Here is a 22,539-nt window from a genome sequence, read left to right as displayed (position 1 = left end):
GTTTTGATGTGAGTGTGCTTGTGCAACCTCATGCATTCATGTCATGGCAGGGAATTTCCCTTTTGGCTTAAGAGTGGTCAATCTGAACTGAATGAAGTATGTCATGATTCTGCTTCACTGTCCATTCATACCACATCCATTAACCCCCACCGCTGACCCAGCACGGCTCAGGAGGGGGTGCATGCCTGACCAGGGAAAAGGGAGGTAGAGAGGGAGGATAGATGCCATGCTGGTTAAGCAGTCAGCAGTCTCACACTCCCTATCTGTACTCCTGAGGACTGGAATAAAGTGACGAGTATGCAAGTGGGATGTTAGCACATGCCTTAGCCCGGTGGAGTCAATATGGGAATATGACCCTCTTCTTTGGCCCGGAAGGGCAGGGAGAGTTCAGTGGCCGCTAGTTTCCCTACGATAAAATGCTGACTGGCTTCGACCACAGCTGGTGGTTGTACACACAGAATTCTGACTCCCAACCTCTCAAACACACACCACCAGCTGTTAATACATCATGGAAAAAGGCATTCACCTTTGCAAGCATGACAGAATGAAAGCTAAAACATGATGACTCCAGAGCGATGTGCAAGATGTGATATGAATCATTACTAGGTTTGCATATTATTGCATGCACAAGGGCCTGCTCTCTTTTCACACACCGTTGCAGAGTTTACATTTACAAATGCACTGGCACATGAACATGCACAAACACTCTCCAACACACATGCACAAGATTTCTCGTCGGATGGAAAATCAGTTGTGTGCTAAGAAAGTGCTGATACTTGCAGCGGGGGTTGCCAAAATATCATGCTATCTTGCTAAACAATTTCTCAAGACGTGCTCCCTCGAGTTCAGTTAACAGTGAATGTTCAGGCCAGGGTGAATGGAGTGCACTGGGAAATACTGTAAAATCCACATAAGACTTGTTTACTGCTGGTCTGCTGCTTTCGTCTTTTGGAAGAATGGATATGTGCACCTTGCTGGTGCCATTGTTTAGCACAAAGTGCTTGTAAGAGTGTAAAGCTCTGGCAGACTGGCACAAATGATAGTTTCTAGCATGTATGCGTCGTTAATGCGGAGAGGCCGTAGCCATTAAGCACCTGATCCCAGTTTGTATTGGGTCTTAAATCAAGACAAGCGAGCTGTGTCTTGAAGACAATGGCTAGTCCAAAACATGCCCACCTTCCCCTGCCCCTCATTTGCTTTTGACTCTGTTTATACAAAAGTAATGAATGGCTGAATTCAATCGAGTCACACAAAAGTTGTTTAGAGTTCAGTCAAGATTATCTGATTTACCCCAGAGACACGTAGTGCATGACGAGACAATGGGACCTACACAAGAACAGGATAGCTTCGATAAACACACTTAAGTTCATTAATGGAGCTGCTAAAATAAGATTGCATATTGAGTTATCACAAAACAATCTCGAGCAACCCAAAAAGATTGACCGTGCAACCTGCTTAAGAGCGTACAAGTCATTCACCAGTATGAATCATGTGTTGTGGCACAGCACAGATCTTAAAGCGGCCTTACGGTCAAAGATAAACCCATGTAACATCTGCTACCAAAATGGATAATGTTGTTCCTACCCAGGCAGTTTTGCTGTGCCAGAAGTCTTCAGCACTTTCTTTGAGCTTTGCTTCGAAAGGGGCGTAGTCAAAATGCTTGACAACAGGGTCAATCCTTTCATCTTTGCCCAAAGTCTACTTAGCAGTGTGAAATGAGTCAGCAACAACATGAGAAACAGCCAGGGGTTACCTCCCACTCATTTCGGACTAGAGAACTAACCCTTGATGTGGATATCTGCTCTTCCCTTTCTCCTTCTTTTTCACTCTTGCCCTGTGTCCGTCTCAGGGTTCAGTGAGTGACAGGAATGTCTGAGGTTTGGGTAGACTGCCTATTGCCCACCTTTATCTGATTAAGACATTGCACTCTCTCATCCCAAACCCCTGCTAGGCCCCACTTGTACACCCTAACTTTAGATACCCGCACACTGAGCACTCGTGCAAAAGCAATATCCAAGCATTTTCAGGTGTGTTAAGAGATGATAATTCAAGCAGACAGTCATCTTCAAGGGTGCATCTGAAAATGGCCTAGATTCCCAAGTTACATAACAGATAGGTTTCTGTAATATCAGACTCTTTGCACTTTCGCCAGGCCCTGAGTATGCCTTGCTTACCTGACAGCTGTGCAAACACGGATCTGGGTAATCAAGGTTAGTATGATGAGGGTCTCTGATTACAGCTTTTATAATTTGTTGAAAAGTGTACAAGTCACTTAGAAAATAATTTATTAATGGGAGGTGTAGGGCATGCTTAAGGTTTAGAAGTCACTGGATTAATATTTGATGCTCAAAACTGGTTCACCAGACTCAGGCCTCAAGGCTAAGATGAAACACACTCAAATCAGGGCTTCTTGCCTACTGTTAGTGAATGACTCCCCCTTCACATAATGTCCAATGGCTACATGACTCCCCTGTCAAAAATGATTTCTGGTGAACACAGGTTTTTATTGTTCCCTTTAAAGTTTAGTCATCAAAGGGTGAAGGGAGGTTCAAGTTATTGGCACAGGCTAATGGCACAAACAAACTTTTTCAGAATCCTTAGATGCGTCAGAATGACTGAACCATACGTCAGAGCTGTTTTCTCTGTAGCATACTTGTGAAAGCCATTCTGACCCACTTCACTGTTTTGCAGTTTGAAGTCTTCCCAATAGTTATCTCTTGCCCTGCTTCTCTGAAATTCAAAAGAACAAAACAAAAGCAAACGACACAGCATGTCCCAGAGCAGGGAAAAAATAACAACCCCAGTGTATTTTTTCCAAAATTTTACAGGATCCATTTTCTCCCCTGTGTTGCATGTCTCTTTTTTCCCCCTGCGTTTGTCTCTCTACCGTCTGCAGGCCACATGGGCTCTTTCCTTGTCTCCCTGGCCCCTGATGTGGCGTCTGCCTAATGTTGTCTTCTCATCCCGACCACGTGCTACAGGCTAATTTCTGAGTCACAGCCCCTACCCTGCTGACTCCAGCACCCACCCCTCCTCCCATAAGACATTAGCCCAACCCAGTCCCTCTGAGGCTTTCTGGTGGGCTCCAGACCACCTCCTGGGTGGTGGGAGGCCCTTGAGGTGAGTAAGCCAGCCAAACCGGTGCCTGCCTTTTCATGCCACACTTGTTTTCCACTGTGGCTGTTTTGCAGATGTCTACCGAGTACAACAGAGAAACACGGAGGTTGACGTTGAATCTTGAATTGAGAGGTAGAGGAAGACCTGTTCCCAGATTCCACTCTCCCATCAGTGTATGCACTTTCACCAAGTCACCTGTTTTAGGGCTCAGTAGTCGGAGCTGGTTTTGTAATTATCCTACTTTTGTCTCACCTCTTTGAACACAGTTCCTACCTCTGAGGCATATTGACAGAACACTTCTGGCGTCCAGTCCAGTTACATATGAGATCTTAAGCTGTTCTCAGGTGTTAGGATGTAGCCAGCTTTACGGTCTCTCTCGGTTTGTGAGTGGTACTTGATTTACAGCTGAATAGAAGGCACATGATCCTTGGCAGTCACAGGAGCAGCTACAGCTGGGACTCTTTCTCGTTCAACCTTCTTCCCTCTATCTACATATTTCTGACAGAGAGGCTCTGCTTGTGCGATTTAGGGACGAGAGCAGTTAAAGGCTTTTGTGTAGGTGTCTGGACCGGATCCAAGAGGCGGTCATAATAAGGGCTAGTCTTTGACAGTGTTCACTTACACCAGTTCAGCATGGTGGGATCTGGCAACTCACCCCTTTCTCATAAAACCACAGAACATGGTTAATATGACTTTTTTTTGTTAGCTTATGAGAGTGTTCAAATGGAACCTGTTTAAAGCATGTTATATTATTCCTTACACAGTTTAGAACTGCAGAGATGCAACTCGTCATGCCTCTCTGCTTTTCACTTCTTCTGCTTCCTGCAATTTGATGTTGATATTTGTCACCAGAGAGGATTTTACTAAAATTACGTATCACTTTATTCACTTGTGCTTTACAGTCCGATGTGGATTTCAGAACAACTTCCAGCCATCCATTCATCCACTTTGGGCTCGTGAACTCTTTTCATTGCTACAGTTGTGGTACTTTTCTCTGCGTACAGTTAATTGTGTAATTGGTGCATTTAGAACTGAACTCAAAGGCGCATTGGTTTTTAGGTCACAGATACAGAACAAACTCACACACAAATCCTGTCCACATTAGCGACTGTAAAACAAGGCAGGAATGTGTGGCACAATACATAAAAACAATGCGGCCTGTGGGGAATTCATTTACAGAGAAAGCATCTGTTGGCCATCGGCTGGTTCCACAATAGCAGAAACCATTAGCTTGCTAATTGCATGCAGAGCTTTCCTTCCTTCATTTCCCTGATACTGAAAGCTGCTTGCTCATAAACGTAGCTCAGGCATGACTGACTACTCTTGTATGAAGTTGCTTTGATCAGAAATGCTTTTGGACATATTTATATCCAGTGATGGAAACATGTCTTTCTTTTGCCCCTTCTTGAAGTGCTGCAATTTCAGGTACGCTAAGAGGAGGTTATTGGAGGTTTCTAAGAAGAATATTGAATGAACAGTAAACTGTTTGTCAAGATATGCATTTGTTTGTTCAGAAATCTAAACAGTATGATTCACTGATACAAGTGCACTCATGGTCTTTTAGAGGTGTTCACTCCTGCAATGCACGCTCTCAAAATTTGCATGCTGCAAACCGCCTCCGGTTTACTTTGCAGTATGCATAGTAGCACCACTATATGTATCTCTGTAATGCCTAGCATGACAATTGTGGGCAGTTGAAAAGCATAAATGCAGAAAAAAAGCAGTTGATCAGCCCTAGTCTCTTGTAATGCAAACAGTTATGTTTGCAGCAGATCAAGGTACAACAGTGGTTGCCATTTCGAGCCTACCAGATTGAACATTGAATTGTACAACTCAATGAGCAAGAACTTGCCAAATTATGCCCATTTTGAAGTCATTCCTGAAGGTCATTAGGATTTGAATGCTCAGTTTGACACATTGATGGTATTGTGTGTGTGTGAGACCATATAGTAAACCCGGGGAACCCACTAGCTGGGTCTTTAAGAATTGCCACAGTGTTCCAGGGCAGGAAAGCCCCCGACGCTTGACCCCAGCACGGTGGATGGACCCTGCACTGCCTTTGGGAACTCAATCGTGGGCTGCTGCTATTCCTGTCTCGGCCCGGCCCGATCTGCATGCTTTCAGATGGAAATCTAAACAGTGGGCAGAACAAGCACTTCTCTCACTGGATTCCCCACCCTTGACCGTGCCTTGTTCAGGGTGGACCTGCTGTGTGAATGGCCCTCCTTCATGTGGGCCAGGTTTAACAGCCTCACTGTCACACGCTCTGAGAAAGATAGAGCAAAAGATAAAGAACTGAAGGTGTTTTGTGGGCTACCCTGACACCCTGCTGAGACACAGCTGTCAAAGGGCAGAACCCAAGTTTTTTTGCAGGTTTGGTGATTCTTTTGTCCTTTGTACTGAGCTCTACATCCTCAAACGACTTTATTTTCAGACTGGAATTTGATGGCGTATGCAACTCTGAATTGAAACAGAAAGAAAGCGATAAAGGGAAACGCATGTGGGGTAAAATATGCTAATTTGACATACAGACACAAATATACCAAGCACAAAAAAGCATTCAGAAGCTCAAATACCATCCAGACTGTTAAAGGACTTGAATGAGCTGTTTGGCTTTTATTACACACCCACTCACTGTCTCTCACGCACTTAAGACAGACCCCTCAGACACACAAATACAGACACACACTTATTCTTTGAAGTGTATCTAATTTTACAATGGACCATTGACACTATCATCAGTGTGTGATATGTAAGGCTGAAGATCGGCCCTGGCTAGATGTGTGCATGACATTAAATACTATGGAAAACACTGAATGGACTTGATGGGCGGGACCTGTGGTCATGCCAACGGTGATGACTTCCCTTTGGGGACTCCATTCATGTTGTCTTGGATGCTCTCACATCATGTGACCAACCACACCCGACTACATGAGACCACCAGGGCCTCATGAACATACTCACATTTTCACAACCCCATGACTAATGCACAGAGCTCACACATGTGGACTTATACTCATCCACACCGCCCAATCCACACCTGCACTGTTTCCATATGATATGAAGGTTTTCTAGTTTGGACTGTATGACTCAGACCCAAGATCTTTTGGGCCTTAAGCAGTTCAGTAGACAGAAATATCATGGCTTCATATTTACTGCTATTAGCAATGTTTAGTTGCTATCTATGGAAATTAATACAATCCTTGTTTAATTAATTTAACTTTGCATTAAGGTAATGATTCATTTGCTTCATTAAAGAAGTAGAGAAAAATAAAAAATAGGTTACCAAATTAGTTTTCAAGGGAACTTTATGTTTTATGTTTTATATGAATGTAACTCTTGAAATTAAAATACCTAAACCAAATTCTGAAATATTGTGATGTACATTGAACTAAATATTTACCTTCAACCAAGAAGACACAAAGGGTTAAAATGAATTGGTGAATAGTTTATTTGATCAAATTAATTGTATGTTTGATTAGCAAGTCATTTATTTACAGACAAATTAATTAAAATGAATTGGATTTCCAATGGAATATGAGAGTAGTGTTTTATTAAGTTTGTTATACTGTTTGATGACTGTGATTGGCCAATGATAATGTCAGCGTTCAAATTCACAGAAAGCCTCTTCCAGCTCTTTTGGAGGTAACAGCGGGCAGATTAGATCAGTTGATGTAAAGCTTTTCTATGAAAAAGGCTCACTACCCTTTCACCTCAGTTGTCCTTGCAGATTTTTATAAGTGAACATGGAACTTAATGCAAGTGAACCACACAGATACTTTACACATTAACAGAATCTTGACGTTTGTCGTGATTTTGGCTTTTTGTTATTTTATCTAAATATACAACCATTTGAAGTCACCATGCTGCTTTTTCTTGTTAAAAAAGCACTTTGCATTTGTTACTAATGTTAAAACCTCACTGCAGTTTGTATGCTTTATTTTGTCCAAACGCAACGTGATTCCCTTACGAAGAAAAAAGGAACATTCGCACTTGACCAGGGTCTTCCGGTGTCTTTCTTGCCAGTTCTGGCCTTGTATCACCAAATGTGAAAATGGCCTGTTCTGCAGTGAATGAAGCTGCTGATGTCCAGCTGGTAGAATGGCCTCTCTAATGTGCAATTAAACACTGTAAATGGAGACTGCAGCATCTCGCTCTAATCAAATCACAGGGTTGCAGATCGGGAGAAGGAGCGGGAAGGAGGTTAGGAGGGACAGCTGTTGTGCATTCCTGGCTGGGTTATGTCGTGATGTGGATTGACAACAGCGAGCGCAAACCCATACGGCGCCCAGGGCTGGCAGTTTCAAAACCGTGTGGAGATGCCAGAACATCTGGGTGTCAGTAGAAAAGCAGTCACAGGCGGCGAAAAATACACATAGTGTTGGCTTTCCACAGTCTGGACTGTGCATTCAGCTCCCAGACAAATTAATTGTGCTTGAGTCACAGTCGGCCATTTTTTGAGGGCCACCAGTAATAGAATAATCACCCCTCACCTTGTGTTTTTGCTCGCATTATTGTCCTTTCTTCTTCACTCAGCTTTGTGACATTCTTCAAACCCTTAGGGTTTTTTTGTTTTTCTAGACCCTCTTCTCTCTCGAACCGCCACCCCGACATTCCTAATTGGATCAGTGGAAGTCACTGGGCACTGTTTAATTCATCAAAGCCCTCTCTGTGTCCTGCTGGGTGCCCACGAGCAGAGAGGGCGAGCTTTCCAACACTGAGCTGTCTGTTCGATGCCCTGCAGCCTGGTGTGACATCATCACCCGTCTACCACGACCTCTGACCCCTAACTATTGACCCCTGCCAACAGAGGCCCCTGTGTCTGTGGATGGAGATGGGACAGCTTGCTGGGCGGAAGGGATTGTGGGAAGGTGTTCATTGATGTAGAATCTGACCTGTGACACACACTCTCTGTGTTTGCAGACTGTTCTTGGCTCTGAGCAGCAGTCTAGGAGGTCAGGGTGTGTGTAGGACTGCAAGACAACTACATTTCACTGTGACGCTAAGAATGCTGTATTTAGTTTTGCTGGATATGATGATTTAGTTCTTGACACCAATTAACTTTTTTTCTGGAAACTAATTTTGTGGAAGTCAAATTCCAATAAATAAATAAATAAATAAATAAATAGGAATTTGACTTGGAATGTAGGATATCTTTTGTTGTATTTTTTATTTTATTATTTATTTTGTAAAATGAAGAATATTTAGTGAAACGTAATATGTGTTTTAATTTATTTGTCTGGATTTATTTTATTTTACTCATTTAATTTAAAGTATTACATCTAATTTTATTTGTATTTGAAAAGCATTTTTATTTATTTATTTTTTAATTTATATTTTGTGAAGTAATGCAGTGTTTTCTTTGAATTGACATGGTTTGACTTGATTTTACTTAAATAAATATAATAGGTAAAATGATCATAATTTGTTACTTGAATTTATTATTTTATTTTAGTAAAATGTATATCTTATAACATTGGAGGATGCTTTTTTATTTACTTATTTTGTTTTACTTTAAGCAAAAACAAGTAAATAAAATGCGAAAAAAAAATAAAAATAAAAATTTGTAAATTAAAAAAAATGTGTGAAATGTTTTATCTTCAAATTATTTTATTTGACTTTTTTTATTTGTATTTCTTTATTTGACCTATTTCTCTTTTTTTTGTGTGTGTGTGTGTTTTCTGAGATTGTGTGATGACATTTTGTCTGTGTTTGGTCCAACAGATCTTGAGTGTGCGGATGTTCCATTATTGACTCCAGGAAGTAAAGAAATGATGTCACAGGCTCTTTTGGCCACATTCAGCGGCTTCACCAGGGAGCAACAGCGGCTCTCCATCCCAAAAGGTGCAATTCTGCAGCACTTACATCTAAATAAAAACTCTCTCTAATAGAATAAATACTTTCTTGAATAAATGGTATAACCATACATCTGTAGCTCTCTCACGCTTAAGGGAAAGTTTCTGGCTCAGTATTCTGTGTAGCACTAGGCTGTTTTTGAAATACCACAATCAGATGGCCTAAAAAGAGATCTTGCTAGATAGGCACATGGCACTTTGAAGCAACAGAGGTTATGAATTATGTTTCCCAAACTATGGCAGACCGCAAGATGGCTTAACTTGCTGTGTCTGGAGAGGCTGAAGTCTGTGTCAGGTCTGCGTCTGTCTGGAAATAGTTGTGGAGCATGTGCACAGCCGAGAGAGAAAGAGAGAGAGAGAAAGAGAGAGGGAGGGAGGGTGTCTAGGTCTGTAGGCTAAAATTACAGCTGTTTCAGTTCCTCTCATCATAGCATCAAATGTACATTGAGATCAGCTGATAATTTCACATGAGCCACTGGACCTGGGACTAAATACTGTATGCATCAGCACTACAAGTTCACCGTATTAGTTTCTTTAGAGTTGCAAATGCACGCTTACTTAAACATTCCTGTAGTTGATTATGAAACAAAAACTTACTGTATTCTTCTTTAATGTATTGCGATCTGCACAATATACTGTATGTCATACTGTCTATAAAATACAAATTCTATATGCATGTAACACTGAGATGAGACGTGTGCCTGTCCCCTTCTCTTCTCTAGACCCCCGTGGGTGGACAGAGGCCCACGTTAGAGAATGGTTGACTTGGACGGTAAATGAGTTCAGTCTGAAGAATGTGGACTTCCATAAATTCAGCATGGACGGGGCCCACCTCTGCGCGCTGGGCAAAGAGCGATTCCTGGATCTGGCACCAGACTTTGTGGGTGACATCCTCTGGGAGCATTTAGAGATGCTGCAGAAAGGTAGACACCCTTACCTCCTCACTTCAATCAGTGTCATTTTAATATCATTGAGATACGGTAATACTTTTTCTTCATATTTTAAATTATTATAATTTTTTTTTTTTTTGGGGGGGGATATTTTTTGTAATTTTGTTATTTTTATGATTTTTAAAAATATGCTTATATATATATATATATTTACGCTTTATGTTATTTTAGTACTTAAACTACACAAAAAATAGAAATGTTGTGTTGCCATTTAGATCAAATAAAACCATTATTTTAATATTTTAGTTTTTCAGTAAATTATGATTATTATGATTATTATATTGTTAAATATATAATTTTTTTGTAAAATAATATATGAATAAGAATAGTATTGATAATTCATATATTAAAATTTTACTTATTTAGTTACTTAGTTATACCTACTGTTGTTCATTAATCAAAATTAGAAACTTGCATTAAATCACAAAAATGCATTAATATTGTTATATGTGCAAATGAGCAACTGCTTTGCGATAAATGCTTCAACATGACACATTAATATAGAATTTGACAGATGTATTTTAGAGTCACAGATGTGGGTACTGTATATCCAGAACTCTTAATGCAGCACATCCCATCATAATTTTGAGCTGTAATGTTATCTATAAAGTGATTTTTACAAAAGTGTATGATACAGTAGGGTAAATCATCTTTAGCATATTTTATAATATTTGCTGTGATTTTGTACTGTCAAATGCTGGAAGCATGCAAGAGGTTTCACATTTTAAAAGTCTGTAGAGTAAATTCCACTGTGATATGCATTTCTGTTGCACAATCTAATCTGTTATCCACCACGTTCAGCTTTCAAAGTGTGCATAGGTTCAGTGATGTGTGTCATTTTCTTCAAACAGAAGACCAGAAGCATTATCCTGTCAACAGTCTGACCTCCAGTTTACAGGAATGCCGCTACCCCTCAGACTACTTGTTCAGTGAGTATCAATCCTTGGTGTCAGTATCTGAGCACACGTTCAGCACTTCAGTCATGACTGTACTAGATGTCATCGGTCCGTGAAGGCAGTTGAAGAAATCCTTTTTCACTTAACGCCTGCATGAATGGAAGAGTTCATTCATAAAATGGCTGTATTAACTCACCGATATGCCATTCAAGTCTAACTTTATTTATAGAGAAAGTTGTTGATGTCAAGCTAAGAAGTATTATATTTGCTAATAATCATATACTTGCATAGTGACAGTGTTTTTAAATGATTAGTTCTGAATTTAATCTTTAATCTAATATTGACTGACACAATAAATGGTCTCTCATTTTAGCCGATAACTGATAATGTGTACCGATATTGTAACCGATATACCATGCATCCCTTAATTTAAGGTCTTCTGAAATATACGTTTGCTTTCTTTTTGTCTTCCTTTACTCCAGATTATGGCATAGAACATCCTCAGTGTGTCCCTCCGTCAGAATACTCCGAGCCGAGCTTCATCACCGAGTCCTACCAGACCCTCCACCCAATCAGCTCAGAAGACCTGCTGTCGCTCAAATACGAGAGCGAGTATCCCAACGTGATACTGCGAGACACACCTCTCAACCCGCTGCAGGGAGACTACTTCTCAGTCAAACAGGAAGTTGTGTCACCTGACAACATGTGTGTGGGTCGCATTAGCAGAGGTGAGTATGGGCCAAAGGTCATGTGTTTCGTTGGAAACAAAACTGAGTTCATGCAAGCTCTAGATTAACATGGTTTAAATGTTTGGGAGATTGAAGCTAATTCCTTTTATCTTAGATGCACGTTTATGATCTCCCATCGGGGCTTAAATTGATCCCCATCGCCCCCACAGTGATCAGCAGTGTGTGGTCTTCACAATGCTGCGTTATGCATGCATTACCTGGGAATGAAGTAGACCGTTGGGTTTATTTGTGGTTCTATCTTACACCATCTTGAGGTGCTCTCAACTGCGGTGGGGAAAAAGGAGAGAAAAACAAAGCTGTTTGCTTCAAAGTGAGAGATGTTTGAAGCCACAGAGCGCTGGAAGCCGTCTTTTGTGTCAAGGCGTCCCATGTGAGGTTACGCTACTGGGGTACAAGGTGTTTTTTTGTGAACCCTAGGTTCTCGTAAGGAGCGAGAGTAAAGCGTGAAAAGAGCGTTCCGGTTTCTCATGAAGTTTCTTTACCTCACGTATGTCTGGTTTCGCTCCCACTCGTCGAATAAACAGCCCGCCTGTCTAACCATCATGCAGCAGAGCAAATGATCAAGATTTGGATTGGATGTTGAGATTTGTTGAAGTCGCTTGTATATTTTTGAACAACGCAGAGATTTGGGTTTATGCCCTGAAGGTACACACAGGCTTTCTATGGAGTAAATCCCAGCTTTGGCAACGGCGCTCTTTGTTTTTTCTGTATGGGAAAGCATTTGTGGTGCCACCAAACTCACATGTGGCTTCAATTTTTCAATTGAAGATTTCGGGATCAGACCCAGCTCTTATATTATCTTTCATTCTGTAATTGACATTCAATCGAGACCAGCCTTTTATCTCCAGCTTGGCCAAAAATAGAGAAGCAATTTGTTTTCCAATTAGAGAAAACCCAAATATTTCCACATGGAAATCGTGTAAGAGAAAGACAGTGTGGTGTGGAGCGGTTCTGGATTTTTCCACGTGGTTGAGTCTAGACCGCTTGTGAACAACTCTGGCTGTCGTAGATGCAAAACTTTGCACCCTCTATAACCAAAGGCCAGGGGCCTCATTTATAAAACACATGTACAATCAGATTTCATTCTTTTGCATCAAGTGAAGAAAACAATCAGCATCTATGAAGTAAAAAAAAAAAAGGCGTGCAACTGTTTTCACTCTTTGTATACCATTAATTAAAATAATCCAACAGTTAATTAAAATGTCAAGATAATATGCATTAATATTTGCAAATGGGCAACTGCTTCCTAATAAAAACATCACTGAAATGAGATAATAACTTAAATATAATTTCCTGAAAAATGACTACTACTAATAACATTTTTTGGAACTTTTTTAGAAATTGTTGTATGTTCATATTAAGGAAACGTTCGGTTTAATTTTTGCATAATTGAAATACTAAAAAAGTGTGTGTGTGTGTGTATGTTTATATAGTTTTTTTTTTCTTTTCAGTTTTAGTTTTCAGTTTTCTTTTCAATTTTTTTTTTATGAATGTTAAATGAATACCCTGATCTTTAATGGAAAAGCCTGTCAGTTTAAAAATTCAGCATGCTACTATACACTGTTCTTTTTTACTGTGTAGATATTTTGAAGAATTTCCATGCTCCTCTTTTCCATACAACATGCATCCGATCAAAACACTGTCTGTTTGAATATGTGGAGTGAAAATTGACTGTTTAATAACAGTGAAATCTCCGTCGCAGGTAAGCTGGGAGGTCAAGATTCGTTTGAGAGCATTGACAGTTTCGAGAGCTGCGACAGACTGACGCAGTCCTGGAGCAGTCAGTCGTCATTCAACAGCCTACAGAGAGTTCCCTCCTACGACAGCTTCGACTCGGAGGACTATCCCACTGCACTGCACGGACACAAACCAAAGGGCACCTTCAAAGACTACGTACGAGAGCGCTCGGACCTCAGCAAGGACAAACCGGTCATCCCGGCGGCTGCACTCGCTGGCTACACAGGTAATTAACCCGAGTTAACCTGAATTCAATCATTCACACTTCACCTACTCACATGCATTAAACCCCAAATGAGTCAGAATTCAAATAAACACAAGACAGAAGCCAGAGACATGAGACATAACCTAGTTTCACAGTCATACACAAGGCAAATAGGGACAATAACAGCAACTTTACTGAAAATATATATATATTTTTTTTTTTGCTACCATATTATTACCATGGTATTTTTGGAAGTACCATGTAAATATGATATCACATACCATATCATATATAATTTATCATAAATCATGTCATATTAGATACCAAAACCATGCTATTTACCATATCACATCAAAAAGCATGTCATGCTATTCCATATGTGATATTATAAATCAAATTGTATTATATTTTATATCACATGCCATATATTCTGTATACCACATAATATCATATCAAAAACCATGTTATTCCTTATATGACATTATAGATTATATCATATTAAAAGCCATGCTATTCTATAAATCATATCAATACGTATCATATTGTATATGTCATTTACTGTATATCATTATCATATAGTGCATGTCATATCATATGCTATATACCAACAAACATATGCTTTTCCATATATCATATTTTAGATAATATTGCATGCAATTTTATGTACTTAATACCATATCAAATATTTAAAAAAGTAATAATAATGCATGCTATATATCTTATTGCATACCATAAAAAAGGAAAAAAAAACAAGTGATATGCTATTCCTTATATCATAAATCATATTTATATATCACATTGCATGCCATATGGTATAAAACAAATATTATGTTACTTTATATATCACATAACATCATTTAAAAAAGCATATGATGTTATTCCAAATATCATACAGTATATATATTATATCATATGTATGTATGCATACAGCAGCAAAAGAAATGAAATCTGGGTGATGATCAGCAAGCATTTGGAATCACACATTTGTGCATGTGTCCTGCTAAACGAGGTGCATGGTCTCGTGTTACTGGGACAAGGATCGGTGAAAACGAGTCGTGCACCAGTTCTGAATGCATTGGTGCACTTGGTAACCGCAGAGTCATGCCAGTGTTTTTGTGAGCATGACTGCAGCAGCGGCTTGTGCGAGCGGTTCACATGAAAACACAGGCAGACGCTCGCTCGTTCCCTCACGCTCCCTCCCTGTCTCGTTCTCGTCGCTGCCACCAGCTCTCCGTTTCTTTCTCTGCTGTTTTCATCTTGTACTCTTTATCTGCGGCCCACATCTCAACCCATTTCCCAGGTCGTCTTGGCAACAGAGGGTGCAGCACAGAGTGATAGCAGTCCTGTGCACTTAAGATGAGAGCTCCTTTAATCGGCCCATCTTCGAGGGGCTTTTTTAACCTTGTGCTATACGTCTCAAACCTACCTGCTCATATATCTGAAAATGCAACAGAAAAGCACTTCCCTGCCATAAAAATAATGAACATGCACGCCCCACTCACTATGTGTGGCTCATTTCATTTCTATTTTGGGAAGCTAAGGTTTCTTTGAGCATATAAAGGACCGTTTTGCTTGTCTGTCATCTTCTCCATACTAGATCCGAGCTCAAAAACGAGACGTAATAGCCATATTTCACGTCTGAGACTGTAAAATGTGTTTTTGTGTGTATTTTGTTTGTGCACATGCATTTATATAATTGACAGAACTACCTGTTTTTTGTTTTTGTTTGTTTTTTTTACAAGTGTTACCGCAGTGTCAACACAACAGCCTTCAGAGTTCAGAGATGAGGTTGATAAAGACAGCAAGTGACAGAAAAGATCTATTTGCTCTCAGAGCTCTGAGGTTTTCATGTTTGTCATCATTAATCACATACGCACGTACAAATCCATCAGATCTGTGAGGAGAGCAGCACAACCACACTACCACAACACTTTCTTCAGCGACGGCTGATTTTTAACTTTATAGGGCAGCTTCATTATAAAGACGCACACACACACATTAAAGGGACAGTTCACCCAGAAAATCAAACTCCTAGACCACAGAGGGACGTTTAGAAGAATGTTCACTCTGCCTGTTTTTTTTTTTATTTTATTTTATTTTTTTTACATACAAAGAATGTAAATATGGTCTGATTTGACCAAGCTCCAAAAACAACAAACACATAAATAAAATAAAAAGCACCACAGAAGTGGCGTAAAAGTAGTTAATATCACTATGTATGGCAGTTCAATTCTTCTGAAACAATATGATAACTCTCTGATTTCAAAATACTCAAGGATCAATGACATTAGCCATCTCTGGCAGCTAGTTTGGTAGCACTTTACAATAAGCTCCCATTAATGCATTAACTAACAAAGACGATATTAACAATTCGTTATTAATCTTTGTTAATGTAAATTAATAAAAATGCAACTGTTCATCATTAGTTTGTGTCAGCTCTGGTCCATTAAATAACTTTTGATTGTAATAATGCATTAGATGTCAAAATTAACATGAACTAAGATACTAATAAATAAAGAAGTATTTTTCATTGTTAGTTCATGTTAATTAATGTAGTTAACTAATGGACCTTATTATAAAGTGTTACCATTATTTTGTTACTTTTTTGGATATTGGTCACCATTCATTTTCATTTTATGGAAAGGTGCAGCGTGAACATTCTGCTAAACATCTTCCTTTGTGTTTTATGCAAGAAAGAAAGTCATACAGATCTGGAATGACACGAGGGTGAGTAAAAATGTCAGTCCTCGCAAAAACTATTTGTTTTAGGGTTAACTATCCTTTTAAGTTCAGTGCCACAAATCCAGGTTGTTTTCAGAAATCCTTGTCTTTGCTTGTGTGATGTGCTGTAATCATGCACTCACTTCGAGTAAAGTGGTCTTAATGTACTTTTAAAGCTTTGCTGAAAGTCTGCGGTGGATTTGTCTGTCAGTCTGAGGGTTTGGTTCAGGCGTGTACGGTTGATTTCTGTTTCTTTGGGTGAAATGAGGGTGTGTTACAGTAGCGAGCTTATGGAATGTGATTTAATGCATTTACCTACATAAACAGATTACTACATTGATCCAGATGAGTGATTGTAGTGATTCATATGTTGAGACGGAGACAGAGAGGCAGACAGACAGAGGGAGAGAGATGGAATGAACTGTTGAATTGTTGATGAGATAATCTGTTTCAGAATTGCATTAGTGTTTTATTGCATTATCGGCAAGGATATTTTTAGCTGGATGTAACACGCAGTGGGGAATTGACTAAGAATGAAATGTGCCTGCTGTTATTGTCATTTATTTTGCATGCACATTGCTTTCCTGCCTAATTCACCAAAGGAATAATGCAGATTAGGTAACTGAATGAATGCAGCACACAGTCTATGCTGAAAGTAATAATGTGACAAAAATAATATGTCTTCTGAATAATGTGCTACTCTAAAATAAAACAAAAAAACAAAAATAAAAATAGGGTTGCACCAGTATTAAAATTCTGCCTGATTACAATATTTATTTATTTTGCTGATGAACGATAAATGGAGAAGATTAACGTTATATACTACTGTTTAAATAACTGAAAAATAAAAGTAGCTTGAAATGCATATATATATATATATATATATATATATATATATATATATATATGTGTATATATATATATATATATATATATATATATATATATATATATATATATATATATATATTACATTTCATATATTTCATTTTCTTATTTATTTATTTATTTTTTATTTTATTTTATTTTTTATTTTTTACTTTATTTTATTTTTATTTATTTTTTTATTTGCTGATAACCAAGAAATTATCAAGATTACATTTCTACATACTACTTTGTTTAAATTAATAATAAAATATTTTTTGATGTGAATTATTGAATTTAGGCATCACAAAATTGATTTATACAGAATGGAAATGTGCATCACTAGACTTTGAGGACTTTTGCAGGGAGAAGGAGTTCGAGTCTCCCTCTTCTCTTTGCTCTTGTCTTGCAGCAGGTATGATATGAAACGACAGTTGGTTTTAATGCACACAAACCACAAGATGAAGAAAAAGCCAAGCTTATCTAGCCGGGTGCATGAGCTGCTCTGCTGCTGCCTACACACTGTGAAGTCCTTGCACTACAGATCTCGCGCTGTAGGTCAACACGACCACATAAACCCTACACGCTAGTCCTCAAATTGCTTCTCACAATCAAGTGCATTAAGATGCACGTTTGCAATTTTTACATGTCTCCTTAAATATCTAACCGTGCAGAAAGGTTAAAGTCTTTAAAGCTGACCCCGGCACAGTCAAGGGCAAATGCAAAATTAAAGCCTGTGAGAAAAGCCTGTCGGTTTGCAGATGGCCACCAAGGGCTTCACTCTCTCACACCCACACAGTCTTTCACACACATGTCGACATCACACACATGTGTGCTTTCAGAGACACCCAGGCCACATACAGACATATACATCATGGTCTGCTTGACCAAACACATTTATCCGCCAGATATTTAGCCTTGGGGCAAAATCCAAATGATGTCAGTGCTTTGGAATTCACATAAAGAGTAGGACATGCAGTCTGAGCAGTAGCCAGTCAGTGCTCCATTGTGTCTCAGCCATCTCTGATTCACGCAGAGTGACATAAAGCTAATGGCATGTGAAACTAAGTTTGGACTGGGGTACCAATACTAACTTAATGCACCAATTAGAGTAGGAAATCTAGAACCGAGAATTCTAGAATGGAAATAACATGGGACTTTGGTATGTCGTGCATGTAGATGGTATTGAGATTTTGTTGTGAGCATCCTCCACAGAGCTGTAGTAAGTCATGGTGTTGCTTATCTGTTCAGGCAGTGGACCCATCCAACTCTGGCAGTTTCTGTTGGAGCTCTTGACGGACAAATCCTGCCAGACCTTCATCAGCTGGACTGGAGACGGCTGGGAGTTCAAGCTCTCTGACCCTGATGAGGTGAGCGGTTATACAGTCAGCGGACCACAGGTGTAGTTGGGGAGGGTTCGATTCCATTTTTTTTTTATTTTTTTATGAAGAATATATATATATTAAATTAAATCGATGCATTTAGCAGACGCTTTTATCCAATGCAACTTACAGTGCATTCAGACAGTTTTTAGCTAACACGTGTTCCCTGGGAATCGAACCCACAACCTTGCACTTAGTTTAACTTGATGCACTAAAATAACGAAAACTAAAATAAAAAAAAATAAAAAATATATAGAGACATTTCAAATGAAAAGTCTAAAACTGACAAAAACGGAACAGATTTTCTAAAATATTTAACTAAAACTAAAATGACAACGAAAAAAAAAAAAAAATCTTATTCAAAATCTCATAAAAATTATAATATCTCAGTGATGCTATAATAACACTGGCACTACAGTAATGACTGGCTATATCTTAAAAATGCATTGACATACTTAATAAATGTGTATACAATGTGGAAATAATTTGGTGTTAGAGATGTATGTGTATCGCTGATACAATAACAAGCCTTTTTTTATGCTTATATAATAACACAGTTATGTGTGCCCCTCTGACCCACACACATAAGTAAATAACATGTTGCATATAGATAGTTTAAATGATAAAGTTAAGATTAAAGTTAACAAATGCCTCTAATTTTATTAATTTAAACAGGCCTTTAAAATTTGGGCAAAAACTTGCAGAAGTTATGTGTTTTCATGCATTTTATTTTTGCATATGGTGATTGTGAAACATGAATGTATTTATTAATTGAGTAATTTGGCCCTCCATACAGAGCCAATTTGAATCAGCATTGATAAAAAAGAAGTAAAACTATCATTAGAAAAATGTATTGTAAATGAGTTACATGTACTGTACGTGTATAGTAGTTAAATTCAGGTAAATTCAGATATTAAATAATGCATGTTGCTGGCTGCTGTTCATCACACGCTTACCACACAGTGCCATTTATTGTTTGAAAACCAATGATCTCTAGTGGTATCTAATCACTATACATCGGTCCCAGCACTGTAAGAAAGCGAGCAGCATGCTTGCACACACACATGAATCTCATGAACAGCCAGATATTCTACGAGCGATTCTTTGTGTGTGTCCGTGATCCTGACCCGTGTCTCTCTGACCTCTAGGTGGCACGCAGATGGGGCAAGAGGAAAAACAAGCCCAAGATGAACTACGAGAAGTTGAGTCGTGGTCTGCGCTACTACTACGACAAAAACATCATCCACAAGACGTCGGGCAAGCGCTACGTCTACCGCTTTGTGTGTGACTTGAAAAGCCTGCTGGGATACACTCCCGAAGAGCTGCACACCATGTTAGACGTGAAGCCCGACATGGATGAGTAGACTTCAGACACAAGTTTGGAAACAATAAGGCTGAAAAAGTCCCTTACAGACTCTGGAATAAAATAAAAAAACAATGGGGCATTCAATCACATTCCATCTTAACACTTAGTCGTGGTCCAGTCTTGTTTTGCGCTCACAGGGGACGAAAAAAGAAAAAAAAGAGCAAGTGTCAAAACATTTACCAAAGTTAGGAATCCGTAGACTTTGCGCCTCTGTGTTGTTTGTAGTTCTGCTGGAAGGGGAAACTCTGCGTTCAGGTGGAAACTGCTGTTTTGACCCAGTCGCACAAACACCAGGAAGGAACAGAGGACAATAAGATGGACATTTCTGGGACTCATCGCTCCTGTTATTAAACACGTTGCCAAAATTAGAGACAAGAGGAATATCGCAGAAATATTTACGATTGAGTTACACACTGTTTCTCTCTCCTTGCATACACAACCACGAGGAAGAGTTCTCAGCCGGACCGAAAGAACAAAAAGTGTTTTATTATTTTTTATTTGATAGTTTCTTAAAGATCTATATGTGTCAGTATTAATTTGTCGTATTGCGATGCTGTCCGGACAGAGATTGCACCGTTTTGTACATTTTCATATGAAGGTTTCTTGAAGTCAAACTGTGCTTAGATAGTCTCTCCGCTTCTTTTAAGGTCACGGTTGGTTACGGTTTGCTCTTACCACAGTGTCCATAAGCGCTGTTTTTGATCACCAGATCAGAATAGATACCAGAGTCTCGCCCTTTTCAGTTGAAAGAGACGTACCTCAGTCAAACTGAAAGACGCATATGAAAGCGGCCGTTGGCTTCTCAACGGTGACACGCTTGTGGTGAAAACGAGGTGTCGTTTTATCACTCGTATTAAGACAAGAGACATCAAACATTTCTTGCCTCGGTTTCTTTGTATGTGAATGGTTTTTGATAAAGCTTTGCCTTAATATAGCACATTACATTTATGAACTCGCTGTGCTTTCTCAAGGTTGACTGAAACGTGTGGGTTGGTGACAACTGAAATGTCACTCAACCGGGCCTCAAGCGGTTTGCTGGCAGCGCTAGACTGAACCGAAAACAATAAAGCGAGGCCTTTTAACCTTGAGACAGACGTGGCGATGTTAGCCGTGTTGAAAAGTGCACACTTCAGCATGCATCTGGATTGGCTAAGTACGTAAGATGGATATCGCAGCAGAAACCAAGGATCTGTTGGGCTGCGTTCAATTTTCCTGATGGTTTGTGAAAGTGTTAATGTTAGCGGCTGATGTAATGGTAGGATTGAAGGAAGACCAGATCATGCTGAGACTTTCGGCAGCTTTAAAGATGATGATGTGTGCTACTACTGGCTAACAAGCGTCAGAAGATCAGAATCATAAAAATGGGAGCAAGTTCGTAATGGTTCGTTTAAATGCAGTACCATGGACACTGAACTATTTTAGTCATTGCAGGGTGTAACTTAAGCCAGAGTTATATTATAGTGTCCATGAAATGAATAGCGTACTTTAAATTGAGCTACTTGGAGTAACTGCACATGAAATGTCAAATATGTTACCAGTATTTCCAACACTTTACAGGTTAAAAAGACTGAATGGTTTTCTTCAGCACAGCATTTCAGTCTGTGGGAAGGGTCTTGAGAACCAGACCTTGTGGGAAAAGCCAAAGTAAAGAAGATTCATCTAGAAAAACAAACCGTGTTGTTTACAGTGGCAGAACGCTACCCATCCTGATTGGTGTAGCTTTGGAATTGTCTATTTTTACAGATAACGTTTCATAAAATTGCTAGATTAAACAATAAACTGGGAGCACATTCAATATAAAAGTATTTAATTCAGAGATGAGCTGCTTTCAGTCGCAACAACCCCAAAAAGTGCTACGTCACCTGAACAATCAGTTTATAGTGTTAAAAAGTCTCTCTGGAATAACACGAAGAAAGCATGAGTTTGAGCCAGCGTGACTTTATTTTTTAATTGTCATTATTATTTGACAAGCACCAAATCCGAACGCAGTCTGTCCTGATTGTAAACGTTGCAAAAGTGATGCATTTGTGTGAAAATGAACACTTTTGACAGATGCATAACTTGCGTCTTTTTTTATTTCCCCACAATTTTGCCTTGTTTTGTATATTTTATATTTCTCTATTTTTTTTAATTTTAATGTATTTAGTTTCACAAACATTTTGATATTTTTCAATAATTTATATTTTATAAACTTTGAAATATGAGATGCAGACAGCTGGTGCTTTCGTGGGGGGAAAAAATAATAAAAAGGTAGCGCAGGACAAAATGTAGCGAATTTTCTTTTATATGAAACGAAAAAAGTCAAATTTACGGATTTTAAAGACCTGTCTGCTTCTACAGTTCTGTATAGATAAGGCTGATGCTGGCCCATCATTATTTCCGCTGGAGAGTTTTATAAACAGTAGCTTCTATTTCTTATTGTACTTTCAATTGTTATGTTATTAAAATATATGTGGAGAAAATGATTCATGTGCGTCCTCGTTATTTCAATGTGAATCTTTCACCAATAATGCTGAATCAAAGTCGCATGAAGGAAGACACACCCATAGCAAGCCAACGCTCGCACAAACACAGGTATGAAGTTACAAACACATGCAACCATCACCTTGCTCTCTCTGCAGCGCTGCAGGCTTTGCGGCAGATTTGTGGTTTTGTTTATTATGAGTATTGGTTAAATGAGAAGCTCATTTCTTTCAT

The 22,539-nt window shown here is 39.0% G+C and overlaps 1 protein-coding gene across 3 annotated transcripts in view; it reads left to right on the top strand.

Moving 5' to 3' along the window:
• Positions 1 to 22,307, top strand: part of LOC113061878 (protein c-ets-1-B) — a 42,442-nt gene extending 20,135 nt beyond the window's left edge. For all 3 annotated transcript variants that reach the window (XM_026231363.1, XM_026231364.1, XM_026231365.1), the window contains 7 exons: positions 8,842 to 8,961; positions 9,695 to 9,895; positions 10,774 to 10,851; positions 11,301 to 11,546; positions 13,270 to 13,530; positions 18,346 to 18,464; positions 19,625 to 22,307. In XM_026231363.1, coding sequence (XP_026087148.1) covers positions 8,842 to 8,961; positions 9,695 to 9,895; positions 10,774 to 10,851; positions 11,301 to 11,546; positions 13,270 to 13,530; positions 18,346 to 18,464; positions 19,625 to 19,840 — 1,241 coding nt within the window. In that variant the 3' untranslated portion in view covers positions 19,841 to 22,307. The remainder of the gene's footprint in view (positions 1 to 8,841; positions 8,962 to 9,694; positions 9,896 to 10,773; positions 10,852 to 11,300; positions 11,547 to 13,269; positions 13,531 to 18,345; positions 18,465 to 19,624) is intronic.
• Positions 22,308 to 22,539: the final 232 nt, after the last annotated feature.

This window comes from Carassius auratus, chromosome 43, assembly GCF_003368295.1.
Source record: "Carassius auratus strain Wakin chromosome 43, ASM336829v1, whole genome shotgun sequence".
Taxonomy (NCBI): Eukaryota; Metazoa; Chordata; class Actinopteri; order Cypriniformes; family Cyprinidae; genus Carassius; species Carassius auratus.
The sequence above is the reverse complement of the archived record's forward strand: the minus strand, read 5'-3'. Positions and strand labels throughout refer to the sequence as shown.